Source organism: Leptodactylus fuscus, chromosome 6, assembly GCF_031893055.1.
Source record: "Leptodactylus fuscus isolate aLepFus1 chromosome 6, aLepFus1.hap2, whole genome shotgun sequence".
NCBI classification, from domain to species: Eukaryota; Metazoa; Chordata; class Amphibia; order Anura; family Leptodactylidae; genus Leptodactylus; species Leptodactylus fuscus.
The window spans coordinates 141,756,531-141,778,271 of record NC_134270.1 but is presented as its reverse complement, the minus strand read 5'-3'; the positions used below and the strand labels follow the sequence as shown (position 1 = coordinate 141,778,271).

General features: G+C 42.0%; 1 protein-coding gene across 1 annotated transcript in view; it reads left to right on the top strand.

The window, feature by feature from the left end:
- Positions 1-21,741, top strand: part of PCIF1 (phosphorylated CTD interacting factor 1) — a 37,383-nt gene that overhangs the window by 7,101 nt on the left and 8,541 nt on the right. Inside the window, exons 2-10 of the mRNA XM_075277358.1 lie at positions 3,613-3,736; positions 3,811-3,935; positions 9,600-9,734; positions 9,814-9,920; positions 11,138-11,313; positions 17,223-17,370; positions 17,523-17,606; positions 19,016-19,115; positions 19,343-19,505. Of these exons, the coding sequence (XP_075133459.1) occupies positions 3,628-3,736; positions 3,811-3,935; positions 9,600-9,734; positions 9,814-9,920; positions 11,138-11,313; positions 17,223-17,370; positions 17,523-17,606; positions 19,016-19,115; positions 19,343-19,505 (1,147 nt within the window). The 5' untranslated portion in view covers positions 3,613-3,627. The remainder of the gene's footprint in view (positions 1-3,612; positions 3,737-3,810; positions 3,936-9,599; positions 9,735-9,813; positions 9,921-11,137; positions 11,314-17,222; positions 17,371-17,522; positions 17,607-19,015; positions 19,116-19,342; positions 19,506-21,741) is intronic.

Genomic DNA, 21,741 nt, shown 5'->3' with positions numbered 1-21,741 from the left:
CCAGGTTTCCGTCTCTTTTCGGCAGAAGACAGAAACCCACAAAGCGGAGACCAGGCAGTATTTGTGTCATTGATAGATTTTGTAATATACTTTATTACCATAGTTTGGCTCCTTTTTGTGAAACTTTTGCACCTCTTTATTCTTCACCTTGCTTCTGTGTTGAGCGCTCTGAGTAACTGTGTATTGAATATGGGCTGTGTAATATGTAGAGAAAATAAGAATGGGAGAAGGGTCACTCCATATGCTTATATCTCTGGTGTTATGCAGATCAAAGCCAGAAGTGGATTCACAAGGAATGATAAAGGAGGAGCTTGTACTTATCCTGAATCCAGTCCTGACTGTGACTCACAATAGCAACAACAATGCCATGGGGCTGACTTATCAAGTCTGGGGTTCTCATGCCCTTCTTGGTGATCCCTCTCTGCTGAAGTTTGCACCTACTGTATGATTTTGTATCATACGTTACCCCCTTTAAGGAAAGTGGCAAGCCTCAAAAAGTCACAACAATAAAAAAAAATCTGGTAAAACCCCCCCAAAAAACTGTAGTTCCTCTTCCTGGCTAATGTAGTAGTTTTCTGGCCAAAAATCAGCCCCGTGCGTGTCTCCTACCTCAATACTGTAAAGTTTAGCCAAAGTAAGAAAAGAAAAAAAAATCCCACTACATGACCTTTTGTGTGTTCCTGTGATCGCTGTAATTATTTTCATGTATTTTTTCGTGTATTTTGGCATTTGTTTGCATTCAGACAAGAAGATGCCAGGTAGCCCTTGGGTGGTATTCAGACATCTGTAATCTGGCCTTGTGCCACAATACAGTGTCTTCTCTCCTTTATCCTGATGGCAGCGGGCCATAAGGAGTCTATTGCTTTAGGATTTTATGCAAAGAATTGCTGTGGCTGATATCAGAATTGTCAGAAAGCTGATCCATTGTATCAGGTATTTCAGCTGATATGTGTATGTCCGATACTCTTACAGTACTGTCAGGACTGGATGGCTGTATACATCAGTACTATTATCATACATATGCAACATTAATTGTAGTCTCAATACACTTTATAACAAAGTTTGTACCAAAGAAACCTCAAAAAAACACAAATTAAGGCCCCGTTCACATCTGCATCGTGGATTCTGTTATAAATGCAAACCATGATATCGAGTTGACTTTGTCTCATGGCAGGCACCCCCTTACCCAACAGATATACACAATCGCAGGCAGCTGTGTAAGGGAGCGTTCACACTACCGTCTGTGTCCGACAGGTAGTGTCCGCTCAAAATCTGTCACGGACACTAGGAGCGGACACTAGCTGTGTCCGTGACACCTGTCATTTATTTAAATGGGCATCGGGTGCGTTCTTTTGCACTCCGTGCCCGTCCTTCCCTGTCCGCAAGTGAAGATGTCCGACTTCTCAAGCGGACAGAAGAACCCTGCATGCAGTGTACTATACATCACTTCTCTCTGGTTACTGTTATACTCGCTGTTACAGAAGTACTATACATCACTTGGAGAAGACAGCAGCTACAGAGGTCAGAGAGGGGAAACTTTAGGGGACAGGGGGTTGCAGACGGACAACAGCAAGTTTAGCCAGGGTACCATTCAGCACAACGGCCCCGGCATCTCTCAGGGATTGCTGATGCTGGTCCTGATGTTCAATATGTCTGTAACTGACCCTACAACAGTGTATAAGTGGTTTAAAAGCGGTTTTGGTGCCTTTATTTGACCATTTAAAGGGGTTATTCCATTAAAGGTGTTGTTCCTTTATAGCCACTTATACCCTACCCACTCAGAGCCGGATTTCTTTGCGCCCAGTGATCAGGAGAACAGGGGACTGAATGTCCCTCTAATGCAGGGGTAGGGAACCTTCGGCTCTCCAGCTGCTGTGAAACTACAACTCCCAGCATGCTCCATTCACTTCCATTGGAGTTCCAAGAACAGCAGAGCAAGTATGCATGCTGGGAGTTGTAGTATTGCAACAGCTGGAGAGCCGTACGTTCCCTACCCCTGCTCTAATGTCTCCTTGTGAATGGCGCATCGGTGTGCTTGTGTAACTGGTTCTCCATTCACTTCTATGATTACAGTCCTGGCAGCCACATAGAAGTATATGGAGCACCAGTCACACAAGTACATTCATGCTCCAATCCCAAGGTGGCCTTAGGGAGACTGTTCAGTCCCATCCTCCTGAGCATTTAGGGGCCTCAGTGACTGGACACTTATTCCTTGTCCTGTGGATAGTGGATTAGTGTCCAGAATGCAGAAACTCCTTTAAGGATATTTATATCTTATCTGTAGATTAGGGTGGAAATGTCAGATCGCTGGGGGTCACTGACTGATCAGGGGTATGAGGAACCTAAAGTACTTCATGTCACGTAAATACACATTCACAAGTAGGCATGATGGGAGCAGCCAGCCCCCAGTGATCTGACACTTGCCCTCATCCTGTGCAGTGACTAGTGTTTGACTTCATGCATACAAGTGTATAAGAGATCCATATAACCTGAACCTACACACAGTTGTAATACAGTGGCTATAAGTCTGTATCCCTCTCTATATCCCATGTTTTATCCAAAGGCTGCTGCATTATGGCGGGAGTCTGTCCTGCAGCATTATGTATAGCCTGCAGCGTACCTTGTAGGATCTCTGTACACAAAGCTGCGTCATGTGCACGAGACCTGAGGCTGTAATGTCTGAGCTTACAAGAGATTGCATCATATGGCAGCGCTCACTTACTAGAAACTGAAGTAATTTTACCGTACATGTCACAGCCTGTAATGCAGAGGCACATTTATAGATTGTAAGCTCCTGTGGGCAGGGTTCTGCCACGTGGGAATATTTACGAGGGAGCTTATAAATGTTTTACTATGTAGAGAACCGTTTCTGTGACTGCAGATCTGCTCCATGCATATGAATGGGTTTGTTTCTGTAGTAAGCACATGGACTGTCGCACGCCTCATGTAAATGCAGTGAAATTTCTTCTACAATTATGTTGCATGTGACTATAACCCAATACTCAGGACCCCATTCTCATGACCACTGGCGATCCGACACAACTCTAATGGAAGTGTCCTTAGTAGGATCAATCCTTTACAAGATGCAATGTTCTTTTTAATCTGAATAAATGACACAATATGGAAAAAAAACAAGGCTATACTTTATTCTTCTGATACTTACGGTATATGTGATAGCTCTGTTTAATAGGATCGAGCCCAGATTTGAGGTTTTGCTATAGGTCTGCAGGTCCCACCACTTGGCTATTTTGCCCTTGTATAAGTTGCATCCATTGGCCAAGATTTACTAACTGGGCTGCAAATTTTCTGGTATATTTCACCTTTTGTACCCTGTTCACAAGCAGGGGTAGGAATTTAGGTGATGTAGATTTGCGTTTAGGGGCATGCACAAGCATTATTGGAGCCACCTGATAATTCGGGTATGTCTAATGCCTGTGGGTGATTGATTAAGAATGACATAGGAAACCCCAGTGTTAGTAAATCACAATGCAGGTGAAAGACCATGGGGGGGGGGGATTTATTAACATACTGCAGCATCATACCATACATTCTCTATTGCCAACAATATTGATGCCTTCTACTTCTCATACTTTGTCTGCATTTTATTACTAGTTTGTTCACGCAAAAATGGCCCGGGATAACCATGGAAGTCCTCAGGAGGATGCCGCCTTGGTCAGTCTGTCCCCAAGTACATCAAGCTCACCTCGACCTCAACGGGTCTTCTCTGACTTGCCAGGTAACCCAGAACCTTGGAGGGGATTTTGCTTGGAGCTATTCTATGTGACGCTCATGTCTGCCCTGTTTTTCCAGATGAGCTTCTGCAGGCCGGATGGGAGAAGTGCTGGAGTAAGAGAGAAAGTCGACCTTATTATTTCAACCGTTTCACCAACCAGTCTCTGTGGGAGATGCCGGTGCTGGGCCAGCATGATGTCATTGTGAGTACCAGTATTGCTGTCCTAAATATTGCATCTATAAATCATTCCCATAATAATGACACTGCTTGCTTTCACCCCATTTTTCAAATCTGACGTGTATTATGTGGTTATATCTTTGGAACACTTTAGAGAGAATCTGCCGCCAGATCATTCCTTATTGAACTAAGCACGGCCAGATAGCCGGGTTTACACAACTCCAAAGTTTTATTTTTTCTGCTTCCCAATCGGTGCATTTTTGATGTTACAACGAGGATCTCACCAAAGTGCTCCCCCCCCCCGCTATATCACCTACTTCACACTAGCTGTCTGTCTGCTGAAACTACATCCTCATCTGTGCACAGTATAGTTCATAGTATATCACCGACTCCCATCATCCTAAAACATCTGATGTCTGCACTCGTGACCTTTGTTTTATGATGCTTGAAGGGAATTGGTTATCACCAGCTAATTTAGTCCTACATCTAAGCATATGTATCCTATATAAGTAGACCTAGTAATAGGGTAGGCACGACGAGGTGGGGGTGGTACGATGCAATTCCATCCTAAGTGTGATTTAATCACAAGTGTATAGAAGCTGCAGTTACTCATCACAGTTAGAGAGAGAAGCAGAATAATCACTCCAAAAAACTTGTAAGTTTCTAAACATAGTTGTCCCACCATGTTCACTACAAGTTTTTATTCTATTTGCTGCTTTGTCCCTCCTGTTACATCCATCCACATAAGTCCCCCTCTCTCCTTCCCTCACCTATGTGCAGCTCTCATTCTCTCTTCACCTGAACCCACTCAGTCCCACTCCCATTTCCAAGACTTTTTTCGATCTGCACCGATGCTCTGGAATTCTTTACGCAGGACAATCAGATTAATCCCCAACTACAGCCGCTCCAAAACTGCCTTAAAATCACATCTGTTAGGCAGCGTATCAGAAATAAGCTAATATCTCAGCCAGCAGTGGAGCAGAAAAATGTATTGTTCACAGGAACACCAGCTGTGACTGCTTGTATTTCAGTAGGGACTCCTCTGCTAACAGACTTTAAGGCTAAGGCCCCACTTTGTGGAAACGCAGCTTTTTTTGTTGGTTTTTTTTTTGAGAATGACTGCAAAAGGAACGGGAAATATATAAGAAGTTGTTATACTTCACCTTCTGCCTAAACCAATCCCGACTTTGGCTCAAAATAACCACAACAAAATCTGTAACCAAAAAAGTTGTGTTTCCGCAATGTGGGGCCTCAGCCTAAAGGTCTGTATATTAAAAGCCCCCCATGGTGGTCAGGCCTAGCCTGTGTGATGGACAGTTCAGACCAGCTGAGACAAAACTGCACAAGGGTATCTTGTCCTGGCCAAACATTTTGTTTTAGTCAGATGTTTCTCTGGTTACTGAAGAACAATTATAAGTAGAGATGAGCGAGTACTATTCGAAAATCCCGTTTCAAATGGCACTCAAAGTCTGCGTGCCGGCCGCTTCCATTCACTCTTATGGGTGCGTGCTATTCGAAACGGGAGTTTCCAATAGTACTCTCTCATCTCTAATTATTATTATAAGTATTTCATAAGTTTTTACACCTTTATTGACAAATGTAACACGTTTATATAAAGACTCAATATTTCTAGTGTTGACCCTTCTTTTTTAGCGCTTCTAGCAATTCACCCTGGCATGCCGGATATTAATATTATTCCTTTTTCCATGGTGCTGTAACTTTAATGGTTTACATACAATACACAGAACAAGTCCAGCACTGACCGCGTCTAACTGAACAGTAGGATAGAGGCCCGCAAGCTTCTGGACCAGATTCTGACGTCTGCCAACCCGTTCTTGCCTGAAGTTTATCACAGTTTCTGTGTTTTTGGTTGTTCGCTCACTTTTTGAAGATTGACCTCACTTCGCAATAAGATTGAGATCTGGGGAGTTTCCTGACCATGGACCCAAAATTTCAATGTTTTGTTCAATAAGCCACTTAGTGATCACTTTTGCCTTGTGACCTGGTGTTCATCATGCTGCAAAAAGTATTTTTCATCACCAAATGTCCCTTTGGTGTTTGGGAAAAGTTGGAGTTGGAGGATGTTTAGATTCCATTCTTTATTCATGGCAGTATTCTTAGGTAATATTGTGAGTGACCCTACACCCTGGATGAAAACCCATTCCCACATATAACTGGTCACGGGGTGCTTTACTGCTGGCATGACACAGGGCTCATGGTAGCGCTTTCTTTTCCGGACAATCCTTCCAGATGTCACAAACAGAAAAAAATCCTTGTAATTCCTGCGGAATCTAAGTTAGTCCTTGATCTTTCTTCCAGAAGCCACTTCGCTCCAGCGAAATCTCACGGGTAATATAACATTTTTACCACCTGATTGTTGCATTCATTTATTTTCCAGAAATGGACGCTCAGTTGAAAACTAAAAATTGCATTTTTATTTATTTTTTTAAATTAAATCACCATTTTAGTGCCCGATATGCTGTGCCCAGTTTTTGTCAACTCTGACACATTCTAGAAACGGATAACCAGTTATCCCAAGCACAATATGTTTGAGTGTCTGTCTTTGTTCACTCAAAAAAGTACAATAAAGAAAAAAAAAAGTAAAGGGGAATCCTCAACAAAGTAACACAAGTTTGGAAACTAAACCACTCAAGGAGTTTATCAAGTGCTGCAATGAGCATTTTGGCTCCACAGTATTGCATCAAATCATTTTTGCAGAAAGCGGTGCACAGCAATGGTGAAAAATGAATATATAAGCTGTGCAGACTATGCTGGATACACAAAATACTACACCAGGGGTGCTCACACTTTTTCCACATGCGAGCTACTTATAAAATGACCCAATCAAAAGATCTACTACCCACTTCTTGTGGGCAGGGCCTGGGCCGCAGCATTTTCAGATTGACATCAGATCCCGGCGAGGTAAGTAACACTGTTTATTATGTTCTCTCACCTCCCCTGGGGCTCCGATTATTATACTCTGGGGTCTGAAAAGACCCCCGAATATAATAATAGCAGTAGTGGGCTCGTGGCCTGGCCCTGGCCTATTTACTACCGCCCGCCGCGGTCTATAGTACAAGGGGAAGCGAGAGCGGCAGTGAGCAAGCTCGGGAGGTTGGTAAATAGGCCTATTATAAAACAAACAAACATAAAGTTCTCATACTTACCGACCTCGATGCTGCTTTTGCTCCCGCTGCCGCATTCTTTTCACCTGGCAGACGTCTGCATATCAGCCTAGGCGGCGTCATGATACCGCCTACTTTATACAGTTCAAGGTCCAAAACGTTTTTTGTTTATTTTGTATCATTTCAAACAAAAAAAAGTAATAAAAATATGTCACGCGATCGACGTATTGGGCACCACTGTCCTACACTATATCACTCCTAGGATGGAGGCCATTCTGTACCCTGATGTTCTCCACAGCTTTTCCATTCTTGTCATATCCTTCTTCTTTCCACAGTTATTTTACCTTAAAGAATGTGGCATGAGAGTTTTGTTTTTCGCTTGGGGGAGCTGCGATACAAGATAGTTATTGATCCCATTTTGGGGTGCTTATAAGTTTTTGGCCACTTTTTATTCTGGCATTTTTTATGGTGTTCATTGTGATGGTTAAACAGTCTAGTCCACTACTACAAGTTGGCAGTATCTGATCGACAATTCACCAATGTCTTGTCACTGAGCTTATGTACAGTAATGCTATTTCCCTCACTGCTTGGAGTTTGTATCCAGACTAGGGTTGAGCGATCGGGATCGGAAAAGATCGGATTCCGATCGGCGATTGAGTAAATTTCACGATGGCGATTAGAATTCTGACCCGATCTTTTCCAGCGGGATCGAGATTGGAGGTTATCTCGAGATCGGCTCAACCCTAAATGTGACTTTTCCTATAGAGAAGCATTGACTAGGGTTGAGGATCGGGATCGGAAAAGATCGGATTCCAATCGGTCATCGAGCAAATTTCACGATCTAGATCGGCTGGAAAATGATCGGAAATCGGATTTTAAAATCGATCTTGAAATCTCAAGATCGGCTCAACCCTAATCCAGACATCTACCTTTCACTGTTAGAAATGCTGCCGCCCATGCTGTGCCTTCTCGCTGAAAAGCCTATATCCAGCCTAAATGATATCCCGACTTCTTTCACTGAGGATACATCAGAAGCTGTACTGTATTCCACACATTACTAACAGAGTCTCCATAGAATGGCATGCACAGACCTATATGTTTTGAACAGCAGGAGGTGCTATAACAAGAATATAATTGTCATATTTCTGTGAGGAAACCATTTTTCTTTAATAACAAACCTGAGTTACTTAAAAATGCCTATTCCGACCCAGCTGTACTTTTTTTTTTTGTTATATTTGGGAGTATTACATATTCTGAAAGATTTTACCATAGTTTTTTGTAGGCTTTCATTTCTGACTGCGTATCGGATGTCCACAACAAATCTATCACATTTGACTTTTGCTTTAAGGAGTTTTTTCAGTTTTATTTTAACAATTCTATGTTTATATTGTAATAAGGTCAGGTTATAACATGCACGAGTTCACCACAATACATCTTCAGCTTTTACGTACAAACTCTATAGATTTTATAGCTGGGAGTGTCTAGAGGACAAGCCCATAAGGGTTGTCTGTAATTTCCTAACCATCGGTTTTGTGAGGGACAGTATTTGCTGCTGTATATGTCATGGTGTAACAGCCAGCTCTTTAGGTTTTTGGGGGTCTTTGAGGCATACTTCAGGACTGTGTTGTATCTTTGATGTAAAGGTAAGCCATATTTTATGACTGTATTTCTGTATTTTCAGATAATTGATAAAAATGTAACGTCATAACTGATAGCTGACATTTAGGTTTTTCTTACCTTGGCTTTTTTTTATACGGCCATGTCGATTGAGCAGTTAGGTAAGGAATGACTTTCTTACGTGAGTCTGGTAGTTTCCATCTTAAAGGGATCCTATCATTGGGTACCCTTTTCTTCTGACTAACACATAGGAATAGCCTTAAGAAAGGCTATTCTTCTCCTACCTTTAGATGTCTTCTCCACTCCACCGTACAGTAGAAATCTGGCTTTTCTTCGGTATGCAAATCTGTTCTCTCGCAGCACTGGGGGCGTCCCCAATGCTGCGAGAGAAATCTCCAGCGCCGCCTCTATACTCGCCTAGAACAGCCTTTTCCTGTGTCTTCTTCCGTCCAGCATTTTCTTGTGGCCGCTGGCATGCTCAGTCGGCTCTGCCAGAGGCCTAGAAGATTGAAATCCAGGACGGAAGAAGACACAGGGAGAGGGCGTTCCAGAAGAAGATGGAGGCGCCACTGGAGATTTCTCTCGCAGAATTGAGGACTCCCCCAGTGCTGTTTGAGCGCTGGGGCCCGCCCCCCAGTGCTGCGAGAGAACTCATTTGCATACAGAAGAAAACCGGGATTTCTACCGAACAGCGGCGCAGAGAAGACATCTAAAGGTAGGAGAAGAATGGCCTTTCTTAAGGCTATTCCTACCTTTTTAGTCAGAAAAAAAGTTTATCCAGTGATAGGATCCCTGCAAGTCTTATTATTCTTTAGTTTGCCAATGGCAAACTAGTGCACAAGTATAAAAAAATAGCCACGTCATAAAAATGTGTGTGATTAATTTTATTCTAGACATTACTAAATAATCTTTACCAAAAAGTATGTCGTTTGTTTCTCTTGCGATAGTCGGATCCTCTCGGCCTTAATGCGGCGCCAGTGCCTGCAGAAGGAGGAATGCCCACAACACCCAAGGAGACAAAACCAGCAAAGAGAAGATTGTCAGAGGAGTTGCCAATTCCCGATGTTACAAAAAAGCTGAAAGTTAGTCATTTTCTGTTCCCCTTGTACGTTCAGATAAGCTTCCCTTTGAGTTCACTGACCTTATCTTTTATGTTTGTAGATGGAGTCTACTCCTGCGACCACACCGGCGGCCGTGCCATGTTCACCGGTTGTCCCAGGGGTATCTTTGGAAGAAAAGCAATTTGCAAACCTGATTAAAGCGACAGAGTGAGTTAGAGAATAGGCAAAAAACAATTACATTTATGGGAGAATGGAAACTTTTTGGAATCTTGATCACCTATATTGGTTGTACATATAACACAGTCACTCCCGGAGCTGTCACCGTCGCTGTCTCATTGAAGTATTGGAATGGCTCCCATTCATGAAAGATGCAGGACTGTACCCAATGAATTGGCTCTAAATGTTGTACTTAAAACTAAATATTTGACAAAAAAATAAGGACAAATATACCTATGGTGGTGTTCATACTGCTAGCATAGCCGGAAATAGAATCGAAATTCGGTCTTCTATCATGCTGGCATTGTCATGTGGGCATTGCCAAGTCACAGAAGTGTCCTGGCTTTTTGTCCGTAAACCTTCCCTTTCAACTTGACAGATAGGCCTAGTGTTCCCTGATGTCATTACATATGCAGTTGAAACACTATTGAACGCTATACCCATCTGTCAGGTTGAAAGAGGGACGTGTGTTGGGAAGGGATCACTGCCAAAAAGCCAGGACACTTCTCTGGCTTGGCAGTGTCCAGTCGACATTTGTGAGCATCGCACATGACAGATTAATGTTTTGTAACGGGCACATGAATTTCTATAGGCCCATACACATGTATGTATTTACCCTGTAGTTTTTGCTCCAGTGTGTCCGGGCCTTAGTGAAGCAGGTCCTAAACTTGTCCATATCTGTGGCCCATTCATTTTAGTGGACAGTTCAGGGAAAACCATGGATACCAATCCAAGCGTTACCCATGCCATTATTACTGCCCGATGTACGGTCGTGTGCATGAAGCCTAAGTGTTAAAGTGTTTGTCCCAACAAAGAACAATCCCTTTGAAAGTAATCTGCTGACCCTCACACCGACTGCCACAAAGCTAGGGAGCCCATCTGGCTAATACAGGAGGACTTCTATGCCCTATTCTATTTTGTTGGACAATCCTTGTGAAGGAGCACTAAACCTAGAAGCAAAGGATACATAATGAGAATATAAAGGTGTCCTCCATTTTGTCAGTCTGTAGATTGTCTGCATGTTCCCAAAACAATGTTGTGGAAATCCTTCTGAGAACATAGGAGCCAGTTTCCTCTCGATAGCTTCCATTTCTGTCTAGATAATGGTTAAGGTAATAGAAGGGGAGAAGGCTCCTACTGCAGCCAGTTGTCTTTTGGAAAATTAGGAAGCACAAACAATGTATTTTTATCTCTTTTTATGCAATTAGTGTTTATTGGGATTTGGACATACAGAGTAACGTAGTGGTCAAGCCCCCTCCACCTTCACACCTCCTGCCATCCCCATCTCAGTTTCTGCCGCCGCATCCTGAAGTGGAACTCCTCCGATCACAGCTTATCCTTAAACTACGGCAACATTATCGGGAGCTTTGCCAGCAAAGAGAAGGTATGTAAAGTAGAGAAACACTACATTTTCTAAACTCTTGTTTCTTCTGTTAGACATGACTTTTTTTTCTTAATAGTTAGATGCACTTTTTAACCCCCAAAAATTATCCTCATGTTCGTCATATGTAGATACATTTAAAGAGGTTGTTCAGGATTAAGGTTTTATGGTCTATCCTTCGGGTAAGCCATAAATACCTGATTTGGAGGGGAAGGGGGTCCATAGCTGGCTCCAGACTGATCAGTCGAAAAATCTGTCCCCTCTTTAGTATCTGGACAACGTCAATGAATCTGAGCTCCAGTTGAAGTCAGTGGGAACTGAGCTGCAGTGACGGCACCTGAACAGGGGACGAAGCTTGTGTATAGAACGGCTGTTTTAAGCAACTTTGCATAGCGGATCAGTCCAGTGTGGTCTTTATGGCCTGTCCTAAGGTTGGACCATAAAAACCTTAATCCTGACCAATCGATTTAAGTTTCCAACTGTATATAACTGCAAGGAAAGGCTTGGCATGTGAATTGCCTAAAGGTGCACACTACACAACCACTACAGAATGTATGCTGTTATGCATGTTCTGGAATGCCTCGATACCTTCAGTCAGCTTGTTGATGGAGACGCCAGGGGTTGGACTCACACTAACCCTGAGGATAGGTCATCAGCATTAAAGTCCCAGGAAACCGGTGGGGCCCCAAGGGACGGACACACCGCGGGAAAAATTGTAGCATTTTACAGGAAGTGCAGAGTGGATGGGATTCTAGCGAATCCCATGCCAACTTTGCGGTAAAAACCGGGGCGATTTTTTTTAAATCTTAGCATGTCAACTATATCTACGGAAATACCGACTGTGTCCCCATAGATATAATTGTAACAGAAAGTCTGCGGAGGAAAACTAGAATATAATACCTGTATGCATAAAATGCTACCATAGTCCTACATAATAATGATAATATCCAGGAAATTTCTTTCTGTGCATATTTTTTAAAGATGGGTTTCGACTTTATTTTTTCTTATAGGGATGATAAATTATAAGACCATTCATTTGAAATGTACTTTATTGTACACGTGTGCAGCATAGGGTCAGTAAAAACATGCGTCATCTGTCATTTTCACTGGCTCATACGTTCCACTGAATTGACTGAGCTGCAGATAAGGACAGGGATAGGACCTGTGCCATATTTTGCGGCTCCTGTTCTATGGCCTGGACACATATCCATAAAAACTGTGAATGTGTGTATGGAGCTATAGAAATGTATGGGTTTGTGCATTTATGCACAATGGTGGATAAAAAGTAGTCATGTACATGAATCCTAAATTTGACCTTTTTACCGACTAGATTTGCTGGTCAGACATCTGTCCTCGTATTGTAGAATGTGTGGCCCCAAATTGATCATGATGTCCAGTAATAATCCTATGAAACTTGATTGGATTACCTGGATTATCTGTCTTTTGTAGGAGTGTAGAAGATACTGATAGATTTTTTAGAGCTTTTTGTATTAGACCCAAGTGTGCATACCTGAGGGAACTATCAGCGCTGTAGTAATCTGATAAGGAGCTTTTATTGTTTTCATTCATTGAAAATTAATTTCAGAAAATTTCAGAGAATTAATGGAGAAAAAAGGGTAACAGAATCCGGTGCAATGAAATATAACATCACGCTGCTCAGATACTATATACAGCATTGGCACATTGATCTAACTCCGTGTAACCTAGATGGCTTCAGATAAAGTTTTGTGCGGGATAGAGGATATGTGTAGTTTGACAATATGTGCTGAGGACATATTGTATGTCTGTCTTGATGATCTCTGCTCCTTTGAACGATTAGCCAGATTTATGACAAGATGGAGGTCTCATCCTCAGTCAGGCACATCCTCCAAGGGGCCCTGAGCCTAACAATTATATGGCAGCTCACAGCATGCCCTCACCATGCCCTCTTTTATAGAAAGTGGCAGTTATGGTGTCAAAGTGGCACTTTTGTGACTTGGACTTTGCAACTTTTTTCTTATACCAAAAAAAAAGGTATAAAAGTGGCATCTCCCACTCTCTGCAGATTGTCTGCTGTCTCTTCTTCTCACTTCCTGTAGTCTTCAATAAGTTGATGGGTGATTTTGACTGTTTGATGGACAGGGCATTCTGAAATAGCTCAGTAGATATAGACATTGCCTTTACCATGAGCAATAATTTATTATGATTACTAAAAATCTAATATAAATACAGATGAAATAATATGCACAGTAAATGTACAGTCCTATGAAAAAGTTTGGGCACCCCTATTAATCTTAATCATTTTTAGTTCTAAATATTTTGGTGTTTATAACAGCCATTTCAGTTTGATATATCTAATAACTGATGGACACAGTAATATTTCAGGATTGAAATGAGGTTTATTGTACTAACAGAAAATGTGCAATATGCATTAAACCAAAATTTGACCGGTGCAAAAGTATGGGCACCTCAACAGAAAAGTGACATTAATATTTAGTAGATCCTCCTTTTGCAAAGATAACAGCCTCTAGTCGCTTCCTGTAGCTTTTAATCAGTTCCTGGATCCTGGATAAAGGTATTTTGGACAAACAATTCAAGTTCAATTAAGTTAGATGGTCGCCGAGCATGGACAGCCCGCTTCAAATCATCCCACAGATGTTCAATGATATTCAGGTCTGGGGACTGGGATGGCCATTCCAGAACATTGTAATTGTTCCTCTGCATGAATGCCTGAGGATTTGGAGCGGTGTTTTGGATCATTGTCTTGCTGAAATATCCATCCCCGGCGTAACTTCAACTTCGTCACTGATTCTTGAACATTATTCTCAAGAATCTGCTGATACTGAGTGGAATCCATGCGACTCTCAACTTTAACAAGATTCCCGATGCCGGCATTGGCCACACAGCCCCAAAGCATGATGGAACCTCCACCAAATTTTACAGTGGGTAGCATGTTTTTTTCTTGGAATGCTGTTTCTTTTTGGACGCCATACATAACGCCTTTTTTTATAACCAAACAACTCAATTTTTGTTTCCAAAATGAAGCTGCCTTGTCCAAATGTGCTTTTTCATACCTCAGGCAACTCTATTTGTGGCGTACGTGCAGAAACGGCTTCTTTCTCATCACTCTCCCATACAGCTTCTATTTGTGCAAAGTGCGCTGTATAGTTGACCGATGCACAGTGACACCATCTGCAGCAAGATGATGCTGCAGCTCTTTGGAGGTGGTCTGTGGATTGTCCTTGACTGTTCTCACCCTTCTTCTTCTCTGCCTTTCTGATATTTTTCTTGGCCTGCCACTTCTGGGCTTAACAAGAACTGTCCCTGTGGTCTTCCATTTCCTTACTATGTTCCTCACAGTGGAAACTGACAGGTTAAATCTCTGAGACAACTTTTTGTATCCTTCCCCTGAACAACTATGTTGAACAATCTTTGTTTTCAGATCATTTGAGAGTTGTTTTGAGTAGCCCATGATGCCACTCTTCAGAGGAGATTCAAATAGGAGATCAACTTGCAATTGGCCACCTTAAATACCTTTTCTTATGATTGGATACATCTGGCTATGAAGTTCAAAGCTCACTGAGGTTACAAAACCAATTTTGTGCTTCAGTAAGTCAGTAAAAAATAGTTAGGGGAATTCAAATCAATAAAATGATAAGGGTGCCCATACTTTTGCACCGGTCAAATTTTGGTTTAATGCATATTGCACATTTTCTGTTAGTACAATAAACCTCATTTCAATCCTGAAATATTACTGTGTCCATCAGTTATTAGATATATCAAACTGAAATGGCTGTTGCAAACACCAAAATATTTAGAACAAAAAATGATTAAGATTAATAGGGGTGCCCAAACTTTTTCATAGGACTGTATATTACATTACACAGGTTTGTATAGAACACTTACCATGCTCGGAGACATTCTTGCAGTAAACTCAGTGTTATCTTTGTGTTTATATAGAGAGATAACAGAGATTGTCTGAGCCTTTCTTTATCAGCAAACTACAATTAGCTGACCTGATTGTCCTGACCTCAGAGCTGTACATAACAGCGGAGAACTCGGCCCCCCTTGAGGTTATCCTCTCATTCCTCTGACCTGTTGTCACAGGACAGGATGGGGACAAGGAAACTCTTTGTATAATCTAACATAGCTGGCAAACAAAGCAAAAAACTCAGCAGGCAAAAAAGAGTTTTAGAAAATCTCTTGAAATGACATAAGCTAGAGAATCCCCCTCTCTCTTCTCTTTTCTTCTCTCTCGTCCCCCCCCCCTTCCATTTCCCCCCTAGTCCCCTTGCCCCTCGCCTGCACTGTTTCCCTTTCCCTCGGTATTATTGTGTGCCGATGGTTCCTCTCCTAGCTTCCTGGTTGTCGAGAGGTCCTATCTCTGTATTTTTTGTCTTGTCTTGTATTTTGGGCCTTGTTGTTATTTTGGGCCCTCTTTGTCCTGTTAATTATTTGTTTGATTTTGCAGACAATTCTTTCTCTGTTTACGTTTGTTTATAAATAAAGAATTTATTTAAAAAAAAAACAAAAAACCCCCAAAAACTAGAGAATCCTTGAGGTTGGGGTAACTCTTGAGACATGCTGTTCACCCCCTAGATGTCTTAGGCCTTAAAGTGCACATATCACATGTGATTAAGATGTACAGTCTGGTGATGTGGTCAGTGTGTCAGAATCTTATGAATCATCTTTGAGATTTGGCCTTTGTCTACTTTGTTTGCTTTTTCATATCTGCATAGCCAGGATACTCGGTGCATTATTTAGGGGTTTTGCCTGTGTTTGGATCATCTAACCCCTTAGATGCCACCATTTGTAGCGAATGTTACACCTCAAGGAGGTCTTTGTGTTTGCCCTGCCGTTGGCACCTTGCAATGCCTCTGGCTGAGTCAAATAGATTTGCTTTCACTTTCAGTTTGTATAGTACATTACAATACAGAAGTGATTTTATTGTGCAAACATAGTACAACATAAAAACTTGTCTAAATTTGATATAACAGAATAAAGTCCTGTTTATAATCAGGGATTTGGAGTTGGAAGGCCAGACCACCGACTCCTCTATTTTTCCACAGCCTTGCCTTATAAATTCATAAATGGTCCATCAAAGATCCTCTAATTCATTACAAACCTAGTGATTGACTTCCTATGAAAGTAAATATGTAACAGTCAATACAATGAAGATAAACGTGGTAGGGAAAGGTGACAAAGAGTTTAAAAAGTTACAAATTTTTGGCACAACAAAAATTGCAACTTTTTATGCCTTGTATACCAGAAAACTGGCGTAAAAGCGGGGCTGGACGATTATGATTAAGTCATAATTGCGATAATATCTGGAACGCATACCAGGAAATCCGACTGTGCACACAGTTCAGGGCTTTCTAGTAGAATATAATGCCGCACATTGATTAGGATGTGAAAGGTCCTCTTTAAACGTATGCCTCCTTAAAAGTGAATGTGCTGGGCAAAACTTGTTCACCCAGCTGTTTTATTCGGACCAAACACGTGAAGAAACCCCAGAGTGTAATAAGCAGAGGCCCAAAGGAAGTGCAGAAACATAAGAAACCACAATGTTCCTCACCTCTCCCTCTTCTCTTCCATCTTCTGACTTACTTTAGGGACCTCTGAGTCCTGGGATTTGGGATCTGCAGTTACATGGCGCCCTCATGCTGGTTATCTGGGTTGATCTTTGTTATATTTTTCCATCAATCACCCAGCCCTACGTACAAGGCATAATAAATCTGGGCCAATGTTTCTTAAATTGGTGTAGTAGAAAAGTGCAATTGTGGCGAAAAAAAAAAACCAAGCTGTCATCAAAATGACAAAGTTAAGGTTTTTAAAATTTGACAGCGGAAAAACAAAATAGATCATGTTCTTAAGAATAAAATCAGCAGAAACAACAGGTATATTCTGAATATGTATTGCTTTTCTTTTTTAAGGCATTGAGCCGCCACGAGAGTCCTTTAACCGTTGGCTGCTGGAGAGGAAGGTCATAGATCGAGGGCCAGACCCGCTCCTCCCAAGTGACTGCGACCCAGCCGTGTCTCCCTCCATGTTCAGAGAGATTATGAATGATGTCCCAATTAGGTAACATTCCTTATCACTTTTCATTGGGTTTTGTGATACCTTTGTCGTGAAAGCAGTAGACTTGTTTTTTGTATTTTGCTCTTTATGGTTGTCCTGTTGATTCCTGGTTTTAGGTTTTATACTTTCTAACTTTAACCCCTTCATTCTTTTAGGTTATCGCGTATTAAACATCGAGAGGAAGCAAAACGTTTACTATTTAAATATGCAGAGGCTGCCAAGAGGCTTATTGAGTCCAGGTGAGACCCTTAAGATTGTGGCCGTGCCAATGGCAGTAGCGATACCTCTTTAAATGTATTAAAGATGCCATCAAATGCCTGAGGTAATGAGAAATCCTTAGGGTGGGCGGGATGGGGTTCTGAAACTAAGCACTGCAGCGTGAATGGAGGTGCTACTGTGTATGGGAAAACACTGGAGTGGCTGCAGCACTTGTTGATCATACACATAAGAGAAAAGTCGCCTAAGTCTGCTGATTTTGGCAGGACTGACTCGACTTTTTGCCCCCACACAATATGCCTGCCATCTCTGCTGATGGGGACCCAGGGAGTGCGGAATACAGATTTTATCATTACTTACATTACTAATCCTTGCTCCCTAGACTACTCACCCCCTCTTTCTGCTATGGCTTACCCTGCGAGTGCCGGAACAAGGAAAGGTCTGAGAGTCCGGGGAGCTGAGAGTATTTAGTAGTGATGAATGTGTGCTCCTTGTTTTCACTGCGTCCCCCCAGGTTCTGTAGGCCCTGCCACTTGCCTGGGTTGGCCGGGTGGTAATGGCGTCCTGTCGGATGATAGTTACATCTTGTGTTGAGCCATCTTTGTAAGATATTCGGTCATCTATGAGATCACATATATGATGGATCCCACCACAACAGGGAAGATTAAAGGTGTTGATTAGGAACTCAGTTGTAGACTTTCCCACCTGGCCACTTAGGTTTTGGGTAAACCTAAGTTTCCTATCATGTTTTCAAACTGTGTTCTCCCAAATTTTATGTAATATATTTGTACAGCATTAGATTGAGCGTCAATGGAGATATTTGACATATACTTCTGGAACTTCCCCAGCGTATCTAGGAAATAGATACAACAAAACAGCCTTATGTCTAGGTCTACATCATACATGTGTCCTGAGTAGGGGCGGGGGGGTCATTATATGTGTAACAAATTGTCACTTTGCTGTATTCGTGCTAATAAACCACCGTGACCAAGAATTATGCTCTGGCCCTAATATTCTAGCCTCAGCCTACATTTACAGTCATGATATACGGTATTACATTTCTCAACAGAGTTTGGTTAGTATTTGGTACATGCTATACTATATCCAGTGGTTTCCAACCTTTCTGACTCGACCTGCTTTTTGGTGAGACTTCTGTTTGTGACTTCCCCTCCCCACTACTATACATAGTCAAATTTAAAAAATCAATAGTAAAATCAAAAACGGCAATAATTTAACTCAAAACCAGTGAATACCATCCAAAGAACAACCAACATAGAAGTATAAGGTGCAACCCTGCCTATAGCTTGTACTAGTCGGTGCCGCACTGGTATTAATGGAGGTCACTGATGGACCGGTCGGGTCACATGACTCTGCATCCTCATTATGTAATAGCTCTAGTCAAAAGTTGTTCAGACTCTCTGTTTCCTTTTAGGAGAGCCTCTCCAGATATTAGGAAGGTGGTAAAATGGAATGTGGAGGACACGTTTAGCTGGCTGAGAAGAGACCACCTGGCGACCAAAGAGGATTACATGGTCAGTGGTGCTTGATCGCTGCTCATAACTTTGCTGCAATACATATTATAAGAAGAGATAGGTAAAGCCCGTTAAGCTATTGCAAGAGTCATTCTGATTCTTCAGAATCCAGTGGTCCGGCTTACACCAGCTGGTTTGCTTCCAAAGTTATTTTGCCCTTACATGCTTGGCCGTCACACAATTCCTACTGTTCAGCTACCTTTAGTCATTTCTTGTGTCTGTTCTAGGACCGTTTGGAGCACCTCCGTAGACAATGTGGTCCTCATATGGCGGCGGTGGCACGGGATTCAGTAGAAGGCATATGTAGCAAGATTTACCATTTCTCCCAGGATTATGTAAAGAGGACCCGTGAGAAGCATTTGGCACTACTACGTGATGCTAATATACCAGGTAATGAGCTAAACGCACTACAAGTAAAACTGCATTTAGTATTTAGACACTGCTATCTGCTCCTACTGATACAAAGAATCAGCTCCTATATACACAGACTTACTTCCAACTGGGCACAGTTCAGATTTATGTATACACAAAGAAAAGATTTTTTCAGCTCACCCTCATATGGAGTAGATTGGATTCCCAATCGTCCAACTGTGCACGGACACCGGTGGACTTGTCCAGCTGAGTCAACTCACAATCGCAGAAAAATCCAGCACAAAGTTGGACGAAGGATAAAATCACCTTTTATTTGAATTCATTAAAAGCCTCCATATAGGAACCGTCTGTTCATTTCATCAGTGCATAGATATAACTGCTACGCGTTTCGGGACCTGCCATGAGGAAGGGACCTGCCAGGTCCCGAAACGCGTAGCAGTTATATCTATGCACTGATGAAATGAACAGACGGTTCCTATATGGAGGCTTTTAATGAATTCAAATAAAAGGTGATTTTATCCTTCGTCCAACTTTGTGCTGGATTTTTCTGCGATTCACAATTCAGATTTGCTGGTTATCAATTCCTGAGGCTGAGATCTGCTGGGACTATCTTATTATAGTTGTCCGTTTACAAATCTGCATTCCCAAATAGGCCCTTAAATAAAAAAAAAAAAAATAGAATAAATAGAATATATTAAAAGTATGTTCATACATGGCAGATTTGCAGTGTGGATTTCACATAGTACAATACACTTGGATAGGGTTTTGAAACGGCATCTATGTGTAGTGGAAAAATGAGCTGTTCAGCCGGCAGAAATGCAGAGTTCACCTCTTTAGTGTATAGGGGTGGAACTTTTTTTATGTAGATTGTGAGCCCCATATAGGGATCACAATGTACAATTTTCGTCCTATCAGTATGTCTTTGGAGTATGGGAGGAAATCCACGCAAACACAGGGAGAACATACAAACTCCTTACAGATGTTGTCCTTGGCATGATTTGAACCCAGGTCTCCAACACTGCAAGGCTTGTAGTGCTAACCACTGAGCCACCATGTTGCCCCGTATAGGGGTGAAACTTGTACCTGCCTAATCCAATTGTAACATGCCCACAACTTTTTCCTGCTAAGGCCATGCATGGTGTAAATTCTTCTGAATGTCCACACGGAAATTTTACAACATCTGGTGGTTTTTGCTAGGATTCACCTGCAGTTCCTGCTCCCTTAATTCCATATGTGAAACACACCGCCCTAAGTGACATGCTGTTGTTTTATGCAGTGTGCGGGATGTGACATCACTAGACGATACCGGCTTAACAAATAACATTCCTGATGTGACATTTAGGGCCAGAAATAACTGATCCTAACATTTACCCCCTCAGGTGCCAGTTAGACACAGCATGGGCAACATCCTAAGGGGTGCTGATAGGTTTTTGTTGCATCCAGGCCTTAAAGAGGACTTTTCACCACCTCCAACAAGTTCAACTTTTATCATCTGTTAATAGCTGCTGCTCCACTGATTCTGACACACTTGAAATTTTTTTTTCTGTAGCCCCCACCGTTCCTGAGCAATCAGCACTGTTAGTTTTGGTGACTGATAAACTATTTAGACTCTCTACTGTCAGGCAGGTGTCTGAGCTCTGACACTGGCTTCCTCTGTCTGGAGCTCTGGGTCACCCCCTTCCCACACCTGAAATTACACCTTACTCACATTACAGAGCCTAAATAGCACATCAGGCACCAAGACTAACGGTGCTGGTTGCTCAGGAATGGTGGGGAGTAGAGAGAAAATTCCAACTGTGTCAGTATCAGTGAAGCAGTGACTATTAAGAGGTTTTAAGAACTTGAATTGGTGGAAGTGTTCAAAGGTCCTCTTTAATTAATGGGGTTGTCTGACTTAAATTTTTAAATAAAAGCCATCTCGACTGCAGATACTGTAAATAACAAAAATACCTTGCTAAAGCCACTTTTTAACCACTTTTGAAAACTGACTCACTACCCAAGGAATCCAACTGCGGAGACTCCCACAGATCAGCTATTTCCTCATGACAGCATGAAGCTGCAGTGTTCACTCGCCTTACTTGTAATAACAATGATTGTCTGAAGTCTATGAGGATGGCAAATGAGCACGGCAGCCTGTGCAGGAACGGAAACAGCTGACCTACGTGTCCTATCCTAGGCATAGGACATTTGTTTTAAAATGCTGAATAACCTCTTTGGGTAAATGTTAAAAAATAGTAGAACCCATCCAAAATGC